At 46.1% G+C, this 17,069-nt stretch overlaps 4 protein-coding genes across 4 annotated transcripts; 1 reads left to right on the forward strand and 3 right to left on the reverse strand.

The window, feature by feature from the left end:
• Nucleotides 1–962: 962 nt before the first annotated feature.
• On the forward strand, nt 963–10,998 carry MYCFIDRAFT_174536 (uncharacterized protein; the record flags this gene model as incomplete). Its single annotated transcript, XM_007928195.1, has 6 exons — nt 963–969; nt 9,451–9,574; nt 9,638–10,537; nt 10,570–10,822; nt 10,871–10,934; nt 10,970–10,998. 6 exons carry the CDS (start codon nt 963–965, stop codon nt 10,996–10,998), a joined length of 1,377 nt encoding a protein of 458 aa, XP_007926386.1.
• A 1,158-nt stretch (nt 10,999–12,156) lies between these two features.
• Nucleotides 12,157–12,816, reverse strand: MYCFIDRAFT_137593 (uncharacterized protein; the record flags this gene model as incomplete). The annotated part of the gene is made up of 2 exons (XM_007928196.1): nt 12,157–12,282; nt 12,391–12,816. Coding segments are annotated over 2 exons (552 nt in total), but the record flags the coding sequence as incomplete, so codon positions are not given.
• A 747-nt stretch (nt 12,817–13,563) lies between these two features.
• On the reverse strand, nt 13,564–13,875 carry MYCFIDRAFT_174538 (uncharacterized protein; the record flags this gene model as incomplete). Its single annotated transcript, XM_007928197.1, has 4 exons — nt 13,564–13,601; nt 13,646–13,656; nt 13,725–13,794; nt 13,842–13,875. 4 exons carry the CDS (start codon nt 13,873–13,875, stop codon nt 13,564–13,566), a joined length of 153 nt encoding a protein of 50 aa, XP_007926388.1.
• A 110-nt stretch (nt 13,876–13,985) lies between these two features.
• MYCFIDRAFT_174539 (uncharacterized protein) lies at nt 13,986–16,770 on the reverse strand (the record flags this gene model as incomplete). The annotated part of the gene is made up of 19 exons (XM_007928198.1): nt 13,986–14,261; nt 14,285–14,417; nt 14,443–14,601; nt 14,633–14,640; nt 14,670–14,767; nt 14,799–14,814; nt 14,844–14,902; nt 14,933–15,238; nt 15,275–15,359; nt 15,392–15,527; nt 15,566–15,591; nt 15,628–15,685; nt 15,739–15,747; nt 15,789–15,867; nt 15,921–16,062; nt 16,112–16,499; nt 16,538–16,588; nt 16,623–16,698; nt 16,734–16,770. The coding sequence occupies 19 exons, from the start codon at nt 16,768–16,770 to the stop codon at nt 13,986–13,988; spliced, it is 2,142 nt and encodes a 713-aa protein (XP_007926389.1).
• Between the last annotated feature and the right edge of the window lie 299 nt (nt 16,771–17,069).

Here is a 17,069-nt window from a genome sequence, read left to right on the forward strand (position 1 = left end):
ATTAGCACTAGAATTGGTATTTAATAAGGTCCTTCCTTACTACCCTTCTATTATGTCCTTATAAGCTCGCTAAGTCCTTGTCCCCGAGAGCCGGCGTATAATATAGGATACCTAGTTTAGCTGCTTCTACGAGAGCTAGCCTAGTTTAGCTGCTTCTACGAGCCGGCGTATAATATAGGATGCCTAGTTCAGCTGCTTCTGCGAGCCGGCGTATAATGTAGGATGCCTAGTTTAGCTGCTTCTACGAGAGCTAGCCTAGTTTAGCTGCTTCTACGAGAGCCGGCGTATAATATAGGATGCCTAGTTTAGCTGCCTAGTTTAGCTACTTCTGCGAGCCGGCGTATAATATAGGATGCCTAGTTTAGCTGCTTCTACGAGAGCTAGCCTAGTTTAGCTGCTTCTGCGAGAGCCGGCGTATAATGTAGGATGCCTAGTTTAGCTGCCTAGTTTAGCTGCTTCTACGAGCCGGCGTATAATATAGGATGCCTGCTTTAGCTGCTTCTACGAGAGCTAGCCTAGTTTAGCTGCTTCTGCGAGCCGGCGTGTAATATAGGATGCCTAGTTTAGCTACTTCTGCGAGAGCCGGCGTGTAATATAGGATGCCTAGTTGAGCTGCTTCTACGAGAGCTAGCGCTAGAATTGGCGCTAGAATTAGCGCTAGAATTGGCGCTGGAATTGGCATTTAATAAGGTCCTTCCTTACTACCCTTCTATTATGTCCTTATAAGCTCGCTAAGCAGGCTCTTCTATTATATCCTTATAAGCTCGCTAAGCAGGCTCTTCTATTATATCCTTATAAGCTCGCTAAGCAGGCTTTTCTATCGTGTTCTTTGCGACGAGGGTTTATAGATAGTCGTAGGTATCGATAGTCGTATATATCGATAGTCGTATATGTCGATAGTCGTATATATCGATAGTATATAAGAGCTAGGCGAGAAGCGTAAATTCGAGGAAGCGACAAGGATGCCGAGTCCCGCTAAGACCCCGGATTTAGTATAGCAGAGCGCTTAATTAGTAGGATTAAACGTTACAGCTGCTTCCTTCCGCGCATTTATAATACCGACTTTACGACTTTTACGACTTTTATAATAGCATTACTAGTATACGTCGATTTAGCGCGTTTCTAGCAAATAGCACTAATAAAAGTATCTAACACGATAACGACGGCCGCCTTAGGCACTAAGAACCGCCTCCGAAACCCGAGAAGTTACTAATACTAGCGAGAAGTTACTAGCGAGAAGTTACTAGCGAGACTAGCGAGAAGTTACTAGCGAGACTAGCGAGACTAGCGAGACTAGCGAGACTAGCGAGACTAGCGAGACTAGCGAGACTAGCGAGACTAGCGAGACTAGCACTATACTTATTGCACCGTATGCTCTTATAGACACTATAATATATACGGCAAGGATAGATACGTAGGGCGATAATATATATCGAGCGCTCGTAAAAGCACCCTTCGAGAAGCTATAACAGCCCTCTTACGTTAACGCCCTCTATTACTTAGACTCTCCCTAGAACGATTATTCCGATAACTAGTTACTATATAAGGTAGAGAAAACGAATAGTAGCGTCCGGGGATCTAATTAACTAGCGGTACTAAGCGGCTATAGAAGCACATACTCCGAAGCATACTAGAATTATATATAGCCTATATACTACGCGTAATGCGTAATAATTAACGCATTCTATTACTAACTATAGTACGTATAACCGAAGACAAGGTATATAGGACGGGACTTATTAAGCGAAATACGATAGCGATTGCTAAAGCGACATGCATTAGTTCCTAGACAACAATAGTATATAACCGCGCCCTTAGTATTAGAGACACCGTAAGAAAAGGGTTATCGAGCGCGTTGCAGTCGTATAGCAATGTTAATGCGCTTACTAGAAGAGGAGGCGCACTGTAGTCGGATAATAGTCTTAATACGCTCGGTTCGGATCGGTACGTACTGCAGTCGAATAGCAGTCTTAATACGCAAAGGGCTGTAGTCGTATAGCAGTACTGCAGTTATATAGCAGTAAAGACTAAGACTAAGACTAAGCGCCTTCGGGCTTAAGTACACTAGAGGCCCTTACGCACTAAGGTTATTATAACTAACAGTCCTAACGAAGGCGTTACGCCGACTTAACTAGATGCGTTCTCGAGAGCTATTATCCTATAAAGAATCCGAACGTAGGAAGCCTATAGCCGCTACTTAAGGTATACCTTACTAAAGAGTTTTTACCGAGTTAGGCCTATAGCAATACTACGAACCTATTAACCTACTTAGTCTATTAACCTACTTAGTAGGAGAGTCGCTATCGAGCCGCTACTTAAGGTATACCTTACTAAAGAGTTTTTACCGAGTCAGACCGTTAGCCGTATTATAGGTATACCTTACTAAAGAGTTTTTACCTCCGCTAATCTATCTGAGACCTCTACAGTTTGTACTAAGACTGCGATGTTCTAACAACAACTATACTCTTTCGGTTAAATGCGCAGTCGGCGCCCGCTAAAGCTATAGAAACAACCTACTCGCTAGGAGAGTCGCCTTCGCAACGTCTTACTCGGCAAAGCCTATCGGAGACTTTAAAAGAAGGACTAAACAAACCACCTGCCGAGGAACCTTAACTAACTTAAGCGGTTCTATCGGTAGTAAGCCGTAGGACTAGTTAGGAGATAGTATTAATCGCTATAGAGCCACTTATATACGATAAAGAGGTATCGACACTATTATATATGCCGATAGCTAGTATATTGCTAGGGGTGTTAGTGTATTAGTATGTATAGAAGAAGAAGAAGAAGAAGAAGTTAAACTAGGAAGCGTAGGTCTATATTAGCGTATCGTAGGTAAGGTTTGCCTCTACTAATAGGATTGCGCTATTTAGCTACAATAGCAAGGCAACAATAACGGCTATATATTATCGCACTTTTAACGCAACGTAATAGCCGCCGACTACTGCTAGTTGAATGCCTAAGGCTAGAATTGCTAGCGACAAGAGGCATAGGCAAGGACTTCGTATTAGGCTATAGCTAGCTAGTTTAAAAAGCTCTTCGGTACGATAATTACAACGACTATTTAGAATATGCTCTACGCTCGTTAGCCGACGCAGCTCTTTATTGAAATTACCGGAGGCCTCCTTTAGTATTAGGCGCTCTAAATTTATACAAACGCTAGTTATTAAGCTATTATCGTACGCCTAGCTAAACCCTTCGATTTTACAAGCATCCCCGACGAGGCACGCACTCTAGTCTACCGCTACTACTTCGCCGCTAACCCCCTAGTCTACGGAGCTATTAGCTATTAAGCCATTATCGTGCGCCTAGCCTAGCCTAGTTAGCTATTAAGCTATTATCGTACGCATAGCCTAGCTAGCTATTAAGCTATTATCGTACGCCTAGCTAAACCCTTCGTAGTTAGCTATCAAGCTATTATCGTACGCCTAGCCTAGCTAGCTATTAAGCAATTATCGTACGCCTAGCCTAGCTAGCTATTAAGGCACGCACTCTAGTCTACCGCTACTACTTCAATCTAGAGCTGCTATAGGACAACGACGACATTATAGGCGTTAGTTTAGTGCTTGGACAAGAATAGTCCTACCTTAATACATTAAATATTATGCTCTATGCTCTATGCTCTATGCTCTATACTCTATACTCTATACTCTATACTCTGTTCCTTTAGAAGTTACTGCTACCCTTACTACTAAGGCTACCTATGCGTGCGAGGAGACCTATATTAGCTCCTTCTACTCTACCGTTGCTAGCGGCAGCGGCAGCGCCAGTTAGGTCCTAGGTTTCTATACCCTCGAAGAGCTAAGCAGTGCTATCTGCTAGCTAAACCTATATATTATCTCGCTCTAGATTAAGTACTACATCCTCGATTAGACTATAATTAACCCTATCTAGGCGCTCTATAGCATTAGGGCCCTCTAAGGCATTAGATTCTAGCACCGTAGTACGGCCTCGAATGAAGTTCTAGTTAGTAGCGTTGAAGTTCTTAACGACTAATAGCATTTAATCCGCGCCGATATTCTATATATCGTCTAAGAGCGTAAAGTCGCCGTACTACTACTTCGCGAACCTATCGATATGGATCTTATTAGCTCGATTAAATACGCCCGCGCTAATGTCCTTATTAGTATAGTAACTAGTCCGATAGACACTAGAATTCTCCTTAAACATATCGCGGATAAGGCGAGATAACTCTCGGTTTATCGATACTCGTTTAAAGGTAGCAGCAAGTCTATAAGTCGAATTAGTAAGGCGATTGTAGTCCTCGGATAGGGCATAGTTAATAAGCTCGATTATCTTATTACTACCGATAGTATAGCCCTTCTTTCTAGACTAATTGACTATTATAGTAGCAAGGACCGCCTTCTATAGGTCCTTAGTACCGCCCTTATTAAGGAGGAAATAGAAATAGGTTATTAGACGACTATAGTTGCTCTGTCTAGCTCTAAGGAACATAGGGATCGTATAGTCTACGCATCGACGAAGGTAACCGACATCCTATATATAGACAGCATAGCGGACGCGTAGAAACAAGGAGATCTCCTTTATTAGTCTATATATAGAGGTAAAGGCCCTATCTAGCCTAGTTAGTATAGCGCTATTGTCGATAGAGGCAGGTCGATTAGGCATTCCCTCCTATGCTTCTAGTAATAGGAGCAGCTTATGCATTTCCTTTAGGATGTCTATATACTTAGTAGCAGAGATCTTCTCGACAATAGCCTGCTTAACGACCTTAGGCCGGGTCTAGTTACCTTTACTAGCAAGATCCTTAGAGATATAGCTACGGTTAACTATAATCTAGAGGAATACGGCGACAGTGCGGGCCTTAAAGCAACGCTTTAGCAGTCGCTGCATCCGGAAGAATTTTAGCGACTTTGGATTAACCTCTTTTATACCCTAGAAATCGACATTAGACAACAAAGAGAAGTCTATGCGGTTACCGGCCTTGTTCTTATTCTAATAGGTACAGAAAGGCGTAAAGCATAGGTTTATAAAGATGTAGAACTAAGCGGGCACTAGAAGGACATACTGCTTCCTATCGTATACAGCCTTATTCTCGATACCGCTAAAGATTATAGCTAGCATACGCTCGATAGTAAGCTAATTACTAACGTTGATAATTAACCTATTGTCGAAGATCGGATTATCGGGCTTTAGACTAAGGTTGCCTTAGTAGATATCGTCGTACACTAAGGCAGTGCCCTTATTAGAGATCTCGTCATTCTACGATAGAGGCATAGCTAGTAGCTAGGTCTTGCTACGGAAGCTATAGTTAATCTCCGGATATACTAGTTCTTCGACTAGATTGCCGGTATCCTTCGCTACCTTAAAGATCGTCTTAATCGCGTTACTAAACACATATATACAAGCTTCGTAGAGCTAGTGCATTTCGACTGCTATAACAGCATTATTATTGTCGATGTTTTAGATAATGTTCTTAGTTAGGACTAGCTTCGAGCGGTCTAGTATGTCCTACGTTAAACCCCCCTCTAGTATATCCTTATAGAGGGCGATATACGAGTTAGTAATATTAACCTGTTTATTATTGTCGGCAATGTCCTATATTAGCGTTAGCAAGTGCTCTAGCATAGTAACCAATATCTATATACCTAATCCTTCCGCTTTGCTTAGCGATTAAAGTTATCGTAGCAGATCTACTAGATATACAACTTAGCCTACTCTAAGATCCTTAGCCGCTAAGTGTTAGCATTCTTCTTAATTAACGCCTAGATCGTCTTATACGAAGGAAGCAGGCCTATGCTATATAGGGTATCGATAAGCGGAGCTAGCAGGTTGCTAATATATACTAATAGAAGGCTAAGCGACTTTAGTATCTAGGAGGCCCGCTTTATTGCTATTAAATATACTACTATATATATAATCGTATAGATACGCTTCTGCATTATATTCCGCTTGTCCTCGAACGATATTGCTCGCTATACGGTGTCCTTACGGGTATTTGGTAGCATAAAGTCCTTAAGTAGGCGGTACTAATTCGGAGCGATGTTATAGATTATATCGTATATGTCGGAGAGACGACGTAGTAGTACAAGGCTGTCTTCTAGCTTATACGCATTAAAGAACTTCTTGCTAACTAAGTTCTTAATCTTAGCTCGTAGCTACATAGCACTAATAAGATGCTCGTTTAGCAGTATATCTTAAACCGCCTATACACGCTTACGGTAGGTCTTAGTGCCCTCCTTACTAAACTACATAAATATTATCTTCTCTATTAGCAATTTAAGCTAACTAAGATGCTTTATAGCAAGGATATACTTCTACTTTAGGGTACGGCGCTAACTACGGACGCTAGTAGCGATAACGAGCTCGCCTTCGTTATCGCCTTTATTATTGCCTTTATTATCGCCTTTATTATCGCCTTTATTATCGTCTACTTCTTCTATCTCGTTAAGGCCGCGCTTACTAGGCCGCTATGCAGGCCGATCGTCGTTATTATTAGAGGCATTACTAGCACGGCGCTCTTCCTCTAACTCGCTCTCGCTCTACGACTCTTTATCTATATTAGCATCCTCGTCCTTAGTTAGACTATTATTAACTAGCTAAGCGTATATAACATTCCGATTAGTGTTCCTTAGGCAGCGAGCAGACCGCTTAGGCGGTTAGCGGACAGGCTAGCGTCGAGCAGCTAAGCGGTCTTTATCGCCTAGTATATACTTAGAGTTGTAATAATCGCTATAATACTAGCGCTAGCGGCGGCGGTCTTCGTCGAATAGACTAGCGAATATAGGACCTAACACATCTAGCAGATCTAACAGATCGGAAGTCTCTCCTAGCAGCGGTAGATCTTCTAAAGTAGCTATTTCTTCGTCTTCCTCGTCTAGTCGAGGTAGCAAGTCGACGTCTTATTCTTCGCTATAGCGGTCTAGCTTAGAGGTTAGTAGTACTTCTATTAGATAAGATAAGCTATGCTAATTATCTCCGCTACGACGATTAAGCTTAGAAGTATTAGCTTAATTAGTTAAGTCGGAGCCGCTTATAGTATCGCTTATACTACTAGTGCTAGTATTTATTAGCGCTCGAAGTAGTCGACTCGAGTAGCTAGCTAGCTAGCTAGCTAGCTAAAGTCGCCTCCGCTATTTAGCTAGATCTTAATAATAAGAAGTCGTAGGGGGTTGCTTGTTACTGCAAAGTTAGTTAGGAATACTAGGTCTACGAGCTCGTAGGTATTTCGGATATATTAGAGGTAGTATATCTAGAGGCTTCTAAGCCGCTAGTAAATGCTATCGGCAGAGTAACGAGAACTTAGCACTACTACGCCGCACGCACTCGTATATAGCAAGAAAGTCGATCGCGAGTACTTTCTAAAGGGCCTCGAGTTAGTTTAGTTAAAAATAAAGGGGGGTATTACTACCGCTATTTCCGACGTAGGCGAGAACTCGATAGCGAGAAGTCGCGCGTAGGTACGTATAGCGAAGAAGTTAGTCGGATAGCCCTAATTAAGGACCTCTAGGTATTAACTTAGTGTATAGCGATATGTTGAGAATCGGTGTGTTTAAATAGGCGGAAAGCTATAGAAGTAGGCTTAGCTGAATTAGTATAACTTAGCGCGTACACGTCGCATATACGAGATTTTTAGATCGTTAGACTCGCAATTAGCAGGGCTACAACCTCCTCGTATTGGATTTGCTAGTTGTCGTTAGTGTAGCGAGATCGTATTTTAATAGCGGAATCTATAATAAAAATTAGCGGTTTGGCTTTAGGCCTTTAGGTAAAGGATTAGATAGAGTAGTATATAATTGGTTGTTTAGAAAGACGGAAGCTAGCTCTAATTTAAATCTATTACGTACAATCTGACTAATTCACTACCGCGCAACGTAATCCTTAATATATAAAGGCCTAAACGGAGGTAGGAACTAGCAAGCAATCGAGAGTAAATTAGTATAGGAAGAGGCCCGATACGAGGAATCGCTAGTAATAGCGGAAATCGCTTAGTAGGAGCATATCGCGTCGGTTAAGTAATAACGTTCTATAGAGCCTACTATTATCGATTTAGAAGGCTAGTCTCGCGCTAACGGTCGCTACTACCTTAAGGAACTCGAGAACCTAATTGCTTAAGGCATGCTATCGTTACTACCTTAGCGAATACCGACCCCCGAATTGCCGTAATAGCTCCTATATACTACTACTAGCCCTCGTACGATTAAGGCGTCTCGTATTACTATACAAGCTCGCAAGGACTTCCGACGCTCTTATCTAAACCTAGTCCCGTAGGGTATATTACTATTATTACTATTATTCTACCTATTTAACCCGTTTTCCTTATTACCTATAAAAGTAGCAGAAGAGGCATATAATATATTAGTTAACGCGGCTATTTGCAAAGGTAAGGAATACAAGCGTAAATACTAGTCTACGAGTACTATCGAGCGAGTAAAGAAACGTTAGAAGGAATAGCCTAACCGGCTTATTCGAGCAGGTGCTATCGAGGCTAACGAGTTACGCTTATAACTTACTTAGCAAGATAAGGATATAGCTACAAATAGATACTAGAAGATTCTCCGTAAGGCGGAGAGTACTTATAACAAGGCGCGCACTTATCGATTAAAGTGTAGTAAGGCCTTCCGTATTGTCTTTAATAATAATAGCAAGACTAAGTAGACAGACGTTAAGCTATAGTCTATCGATAAGCTACTATAACGAGTCTTCGATAAGCGCCTTCTTACCTCCGACTCTATATTAAAGAAGACTAGTAATCTATACGCTAACATTGTTAGCTATTATAGGCGAACTACTAATACGAGTAAGAGCGGCGATATTACCTATACGTAGAGTCTAATAAGAATATTATCTCTACCGAGCCGCGCCTATAACTACGACGAAAGCGACCTACTAATATAGACCGACGTTAAGACTAAGCGGCGATTAAATAGCCTATTTGCGTAAGAGCCTAATACCCGACTCGACTAGCTATAATAAGACGAGGCACTACTTAATAAAGATACTATATATACTATAATTTAGCCTTACTTAGTATATCCTCGCTAGCGCTAGGAGTCGGTATAGCGGAAGCGCTATTTCTACGAGCCTCCGAAGAAAACTAGTCGCTATCGAGGCGAGGTCGCTAGTAGTAAGAACAACCCTATTAAGCTAGAAGAGTCTTAAGATAGCAGTTAACTATTTAGTTAATAATAATAATAAGAGATAGCAATTATATAATAGACTTATAGACCGACTTGTAAGGTGATTAATCACTTGGTTAACAAGAGGTTTACGCGGAGGCCGATTGCAGGTCCATTTTAACTATCTACGGTCGCAATTTAGTCGCTAATATAACGGAAATCTACTGCTTCTTAACCCTAACCGCACCCCAATTCAATTTCCCGGTCTATATACTATACAATATACCACTATATCGAGTTTTACGTGTAGCCTACTAAGAAAAAGCGATTTTACGTATAGCCGGAATCCCCGAGCCCGGGGCGAGGGGTGAAGTGGCTGACGCAACCCCGGATACGTACACTGCATACCATCCCAAAGTACATGGACTGAAGCCTTGTCTATACGACGCTTTTGATCATCGCATCGGAGAGCTCCATGTCCGAGGTCCTGACCGCTTGTGATTATCAAGCCACGCGCTCCTTTCTACATTGTAGCGCCCAAAATGGGGGCTGACCATCAGGTACCGTACAATAATCTTCCAAGCCACTCCTCCTTTCATCTCGCACCAGGCCGATGCCGATGGTCTGTTGCAACAACACTGGAGAGTAGGTCTGTTCAGCTGGGTTGGCCTGGATGATGTAATCACGGCGACTGTATCGACAATACTCACGAGCTCCATAACTACGAGTCTCACAGACACTCTCACCTTGACTCTGACGAACGATGTTACAACCATTCAAGAAACGACCTTAGTGGATGGTCAAACTGCAACTAGTACTTTCACCACTGACACCACAATCACCACCACTGCTTCCGAAACAACAACAATTACGGTGACCGCATCCACAGTCACCATTCCTGCCGTTGTTCCACGATCTGCTGCCATCGATGAGAGAGGAGCTCCACCCAAGAAGCCTGCCTGCCCCAAGGAGTGTGCTAACACGTTGTCCTTCTCCTCTGCCTGTGCGTGCATTCGCGCAAAGACATCTACTGTCCACGTGGCGGGGCCAACAGTCACTGTAACTCGAAATCTCAGCGCGGTACTTTCAACACAAAAGATCTTCACGCAGCTTGTTACTTTGACAACGAGTGTCGCTGTAACGAACAGCAAGACCTCTGTCCAGACAGATACGAGCACATCAGTAACAATCTTGATCACGGCAGACGTGAAGACCAGCTTCGTTACCACGACCACCACTCTTACCTCAACCGAAACCCAGACGCCATCATGCAGTCTCTCTACCAGTACTGCTCAGCCCACGAACTACGTGGTGAATGCGAATCTCGACAGCAATTGGCAGAGCTCCTTCAGCGACGGTCCATGGACCATAGTAGGAGGAGGCGCATCGTACTACAATGGCGCGCAATACGCACAATCTGCGCCAATCTTCTGGTTCTTTCTCAAACCATCCCTACCTAAGTAGATGAACTTCTAGCATTGCGAGCATCTAGGCTCTGCACAGTCACAGACAGCGCTTCATCCTGCACTCTCTATCAGGACATCGTCCTCCCGACCGACACGACCTATACCGTCTCGGCTTACATCCGTCCTTACGCCCTTTACCCAGTCCCATACGACTCCTCGGTGCCTCAGTACTGCACGTTCTCGCTCAACTTTGGATCGGGTCTCAACTCTTCGGAGACTTATACACAATCCAATGGAACTGTGAGCGGCTACAGACAGATCTCGTTCAGTGGTGTTCGGGTGACGAGAGACTCGGAACGCTTGCAATTTGATTACTCCTGACCGGAGGGATATGTCGGTAACGGGATCGTTGACACTGTTTCGGTGACGGCGGAAATTCCTGAGACGACATGTGGGCCTCTATAGTAGCACACATGTTGCCTGAAGCATTAGCAACAAAATTACAAAATGGATAATGTAATGTGAATACCAAGCCATAACGGAGCTTTCAGTGGTCGGAATCTATGGATTGAGTGGATTTAGCTTGACGGGAACAGTTCGAATGGCTTTGTTTCGACCTGCACTCCTCCAGGCGTACGGGTTTCATGCACAAGCTCCTCAATTCTGACAAGGCCCTGAAGACCAGCGCCGAAGAGATGTTCTACCATCTCTCCCATCTCTAAGTCATTGAAAGCTGTCGTTGCGATGCACAGGACCTGTTCAACCGTAAGACCAAGCACGAGGTTGACGTGATTCCAACCGGAAGCTTCTACCACACGTCTACCGGTCGTGACTCTGACGTACGCGTGCGAAAGTAGTGCCCAGCCGACTAACTCGCAGTGACTGTCCTGGGCGAGTCTTAAGACATATGTGATGGCGCTCTGGTCGTGAAGTTGAGCTAAGAAGTCGCCTTCTCGTGCACGAGCTGGCACAATGGCGGATACCGATCCATCAGTGTAGACCTTTCTAGTGAAATTTTTGAAGTGATTTGTGACCTCATCCGCGAAGGCTGCGAAGGCTTGGTTTTGCTGATCTTGATCTGAACTTGAGCTCAGGAGGTCTGTCTCGAGCTTGTCTCCTGAGGTCAGGTAAAGCCTGTTTGCCGAACTGCCATAGGCATCAAGGAGGATTCGTGGCATTTCTACATGAGCTCGATGTTGCTGGCGATTCATCAGGGCGACAACGTGTTCATCCTGCGCGGTGACTTTGAGCCCGTCAAAGAGCCGTTTGAAATCTTCCCAGGACCAGATATTGCCATCGTCGGCAAAATGAACCAACACATCGATCAGCAGCTGGCATGTAGTTTTGCTGTAATCAGCTTGTACTGGCTGCAGATTCTCACGCCACATGATGGTTCTTAGCAAGCCAAAGATGTGGTCTCGCGGGTCGTAGCAGTAGAAGTATGGGAACCACGCTATTGCGTTGGATATGGACTTCTTGGTCGGTGTAGTCGCGAGCACGAACGGGTATGCCGTACTGCCAAGTGCCCACTCCTTATCCAGGTCAGACTCTCTGAGACTTTTGGTCTTCCAAATGGTCCAGCCCATGATCTCGTCAAAGAGCCGTAAAGCTGCCCATTGCCAGCAATGATCCCCGCACAAGATCTGAGGTGCGCTCCGTCCCATGTTACCAGCAAACACTTCTTGTAGAATCCAGAGACGACTCCAGTAGGCGCGATCCCTGAACGTGCTATAGTGCTTGAAGAGCTGCAGTATATCACGTTCGTCTGGGCCTACACGACTTCTTAGCCACGCCATTCCCTCGTTGGATTGTTCCCTCGTCAATCGCCTGAACTCGTCTTTGAATGCATCCGAAGGTCTATCCATGTGCATATCCGCGTGAAGAAGGTGCGGGAGCTCTTCCGGAACAGTCGTGATCCAGGCGTGCAGGTATTCACTCGACTCATCTGCTGGTCCAATGCAGCAGACGACCTGAGAAGCCTTCTCGTATATGATGCCCATCATGTTTACTTGGGCGCTTTTCTCTGCAATGTCCCTTTGATTGATGCATATTGCATCGATCCAGATGTTGTATCCAGGATACTGCCGTGTCACCTGCTGTAGGGCATAAAGCGTGTTCTTGCGGACAGTGAGGGCCTGTCCATCGAAACGGATGCTACAGAGGTCAGTAGGGTCTCCCCAAGTATAGGAGATTGCTAGATATTCAGGAGCCTCGTCAATGCTGCCTTGGGATGCCGAGAACGACAGTTCGTCATCGTCCTCAGAAGCTTTCAGCAGCCTGATATTATTGTGAATGTCCTTCAACGGTACGTGCTGATAGGTGTCAGCTTCCATTGCTGGCAAATGCAATTGTCGATTGGATGTTCGACGCGGTGTTCAGCTCTTCGCAGCGTGGGGCTGCCAACTCAGCCTGCAGCTGTATTTGGCCAATGGGATTGAGAAGATGTGTATGAAATATGCAGGGCTAATTGCTCTGCCACGGCTGGAGCGAGAACGCATATATACTTTCCTTGACATACCCGTGGGCTCGATCGTCTTCTGCAACGATACGGTGGGCCAGAGACGGAGATGCTCCAGATCTCATGTATCTTATGCTTTCTGGACAGCTGGACCTAGGTATGGCTCAAGCCTGTCATGCCGTAGACACTTACATCTCGCTGCTGTCACAGTTTTCTCTGGGGGTATGCCGCGCTCATCCACTGAGGTTGTATGTATGTAGAGGCCCCGCTGCTCTTCTCTACTCACTCCAGCTCCGTCTCTCGTGCCTTTGCTCTTTGCTCCTTGCTCCTTGATTTCCGTGCTGGTGCTGCTTGTGCTACAAGATTCTCCAAGTTTGGTGTAATCCCGGATGGTGATGATTCGTGTTGACAGGATATGACTGAGATGTTGATGAATGGAGGCTTGGGATTGGCATTGATTCGGTATTTCTGTTTCGGGCATGGCTCCGAAAGAAGGGGCGAGCACTGAGCATCAACCTGCAACGTCCTTTCATATGACTCGCTTTGGCATATCACATCGTGCTCCGTCATTCAAGGCTCGCATTATCTCCTCTCATCAGGTTCTCGGTACGAATGGCTCATGCTAAGGGTCATAGGGCAATTTGGGATCTGTGTCATCGCCTTCTGCCACAAGATGCCAGGACATGCTTTAGTTACAGCATCACACGTGTCTTCACTTTGTAAGATCACATTGGTCGTTCGACAAGAGTCGTAGCGTCAGTTCATGTCAGACGTGTCTTGCACTCTCTCACCTCAAGTAGACTCACTCCTTCCTGAACCTTTTTCGCAGGAAGCATGTCTGAAGATTTGACAGCTTCACGGCATTTTGGACCCGAGAACTCTTACTTTACGAAGCAAAACCGTCTCGCAGAATGCTTGAGGTGATGACTGGCATATCTGAAGTTCTTCTACTCTTGGTATCTCGACTCGAAACTCTCTAAGTCTCGGCCGCTCCTCCGATCGCGAAGCCTTTTCCGCATCTCGCGCTGTTGGAAAGCATTGAGCCTATTCTTCGCGGCCGCAAAGGTTCTGCTTTGCCTCCTTCAAGCGTGTGGTGCGACGAATGTGGCTGTCAAGCCCTCTGGCACTACGACCCTCTTCGTTGGGGAATTTCTCGTTGTACAGCGCAGTCAACGTTCCTAGAGGGATCATTTGACCGCCTGAAGACATCGCGTGCCTGTTCATGACCTCCAATATGAAGTCATCGTTCTTCTCGGTATATGCAATCACCGCTGGTCGCTTGCCTCTCCATGGAATACCTTGAACCTCGGCCAGCGCCTTCTCAGACCGGCGCTGCTTTTGACGCTCTGTACGCGGGGACGACCCCGGATCAGAGTAAGAAGCATCAGAGCTTCTCTCACGTTGAGGGAGAGACGTATGCTATACGCCCTCCTTCCGCTCGAGAGTTGATGCTTGCTGCCAAACTTAGCGAGGATTCTTCAACCTGGTCAATGATCCGCACCTTACCTTGCGACCTGGGGCGCCCTTCTTCTCGGCAGCTTCTTCATCGGAGCATGGCGAAGGTGAGTGGCGTGGGGTCGGGTAGCCGTCATCGTCATCATACTCTTCATGCTCCGATTTGATCTTCTTGTGGGTGGTGGTCTTCTTGTCGCTCAATTCGCTGACCTATAGCACGCACCTCAAGTCAATACATCATTTCCTCAAGCAGGGGGGACAGGCACTACCCACATGGGTGACACCCAACCGATCCAATTCATCGCAGGCCTTGCGCAGGACAAAGAGCGGATCCGAAACATTCATTGTGAAAGTTGCTTCACCGGAGGAATCTGCCCCGGAGATGGCTTAGGAGTGGCGAACTGCCAGGGTGATCTGCCTTTCGATGTGAAAGACAGGTCTAAACACTGCGTCTTTGCGTCGCGAGAAAGAGGTCGGCGGTGGATTACACCGGATGTTGTTTCCAGCTGACCTTGGTTGACAAACAAACACCGCACAATCTTTGAGCCTGGAGCTCGTAAGGGCCTGTGTCATCGATGGCGACGTCGAGAAGCCTCCGTTCGCGTCAGGAGCGCGATGAAGACACGCGAGATGCGCGGACGCGACAGGACCAGATGCGAGGAGGAGAGATGTGCTGGTGAAGAATAGCGGAACATCCAACTTCCACCCTGGGTGGAGGTGGTGAAGATGCTGAAGTAAGTGCGCAATGGAAAAGGTCTGCTTGGCATGAAGTTGCGTTGGTGGATGAGCGGGAGAAGTCGAAAAGCCAGCTTCGATTTGACGCCAAGCAGAGTTCCAACGCTCTTGCTTTTGCAGTTTTCAAGGTGCAAGTGCAGCACTGGACGAGACACGTTGCCAACGGCCGAGTGGATACGCGCGAGAGACAAGCATCCAACTCAGCCTGACTTTCCATACAACCCCAGCCTGGTTAACCAAGTACTGCCCGACAGCCTTACTGCCAATTCAGCTACACTCAAGATCTGGGTCTGTCTAAGTTGAGACCGCACGCCTGCCGAATCATCGCACGAAAGACATTCATCTTGCGGCATGCCCCAGGCGAATTGTATTGCCAGCATCAGGATCGTATCAAGTCTGCAAAGAGCCTCAGCCTCGTTCTCCGCAGGCTTCACGGTAGCTTCGCGCGCGCCCCTGTGAGCTACCCGAAAGCCTGCACGCGAGAAACTTCTGTCACGAGCCTGCCGAGCATGCCTTCAAAGTGATCACATTCAAGCATGTGCTCCAGGAATGTACTCAATGTCATTCACAAGCACCGTCGGCTATTCTCGGCCTCGACGCCTGTCACATGCAGAGCCTCACACCGCCCATTCACCTCAACCAGGACCTATAAGACACTGCTTACGAGCCACTTCCTCCTCTTCCCTTTCATCCGCTGAACTATCACCAGCAGCAGCAGCACCGTTCTCATCTATGCCTATGCTTAATTTGCTTGGTCTAGGAGAGGATGACTTCTGATCTAGGATTGACAGCCGGTTCTCGCAGATGCCATTTGCAACATCATCTGCGTGGCTTGTGCAAAGCACTGGTCGAATCCGGAGCTGCTATGAGATTGAGCAAGATTTATCCAGGAGTGGTCTCGAATGTGGAAGTGATGTTTGCCCTCTCTGGTCTATACAATTACAGCCCGGGGTGCTCAGTATCATATACAGTATATTCACCAGGTACCACGGGCTCTCTATCGACGAAGAAAGCTCTCTCTTCACTGCCTCAACGTGTTCGTGCTTGACTCTTCTCCAAGTAGATTCAAAGCGCTTCAAGCAAATAACGACTAGGTTCTGCCAAGCTTCTTCATGGGCGCCAGTCTCTAACTCTTCAAGTTTCCTGATCATGCCACAATTGAGTATGATTTCGACAATGTTCTCAGTGCCTCTGTTCATCACAAGCGCCTGCTGGTTGGGTAGATTCACCTGGTCTTCCGCTGAGGTCCCGGCTGACGCCTTTCTCTTCTCGCTGACACCCATCTGTCTGTTCATCATGGGTTGCTCACTGGCAGTCTTCCTCTTCTTAGCTGGTGGCAGTGTCGCGTTGCCAGCGTCACAGGGATCTCTACACAGCTCGTGCTTGTCGGCTAACTTCGAGTGTACAATATTTCCCGAGCTTTCTTTCTAAGGCGTCTGGCCATGACGCCAGCATACCTAATGACTCCCGTCCATGCCTCCCTTCTTCCACGCGAAGATAGTATCATCTTGAGGCTTCTTCAGCAGTTCGAGTTGCAATCGCATGGGACATATCAGTGGCATACTGACTGATATCGAATAGCCCGATTAAGCATTAGGCCACGTCTTCGATTCTGCTTGTTGCTCGGCGAGATGACCATGACATTCGCCTCGCGAAGCTTGCATTTCGAATAGCAGTCCTATCCTGTAGATACAATGTTGGTATTAGGGTGATAGCCGAAAGTCCGGTGGTGAGTGCGGTCAGACGCCGAGCACTAGCCAAAGTTCCGATCAGCAGAGATGTCAGTCGACATGCACGATACCATGTCCATCAACGCGTACTTCTGCATCGTCAACCTCGTATTATGACCTCAGAGCTGTCAGCAAGTGGAATGACTGGACATCGAGAGCCAGGCCAATGGCCCACATTCGTGCGTCAAACGCCGATCTTTTTCGTCCG

Source organism: Pseudocercospora fijiensis (assembly GCF_000340215.1).
Source record: "Pseudocercospora fijiensis CIRAD86 unplaced genomic scaffold MYCFIscaffold_4, whole genome shotgun sequence".
Classification (NCBI taxonomy): Eukaryota; Fungi; Ascomycota; class Dothideomycetes; order Mycosphaerellales; family Mycosphaerellaceae; genus Pseudocercospora; species Pseudocercospora fijiensis.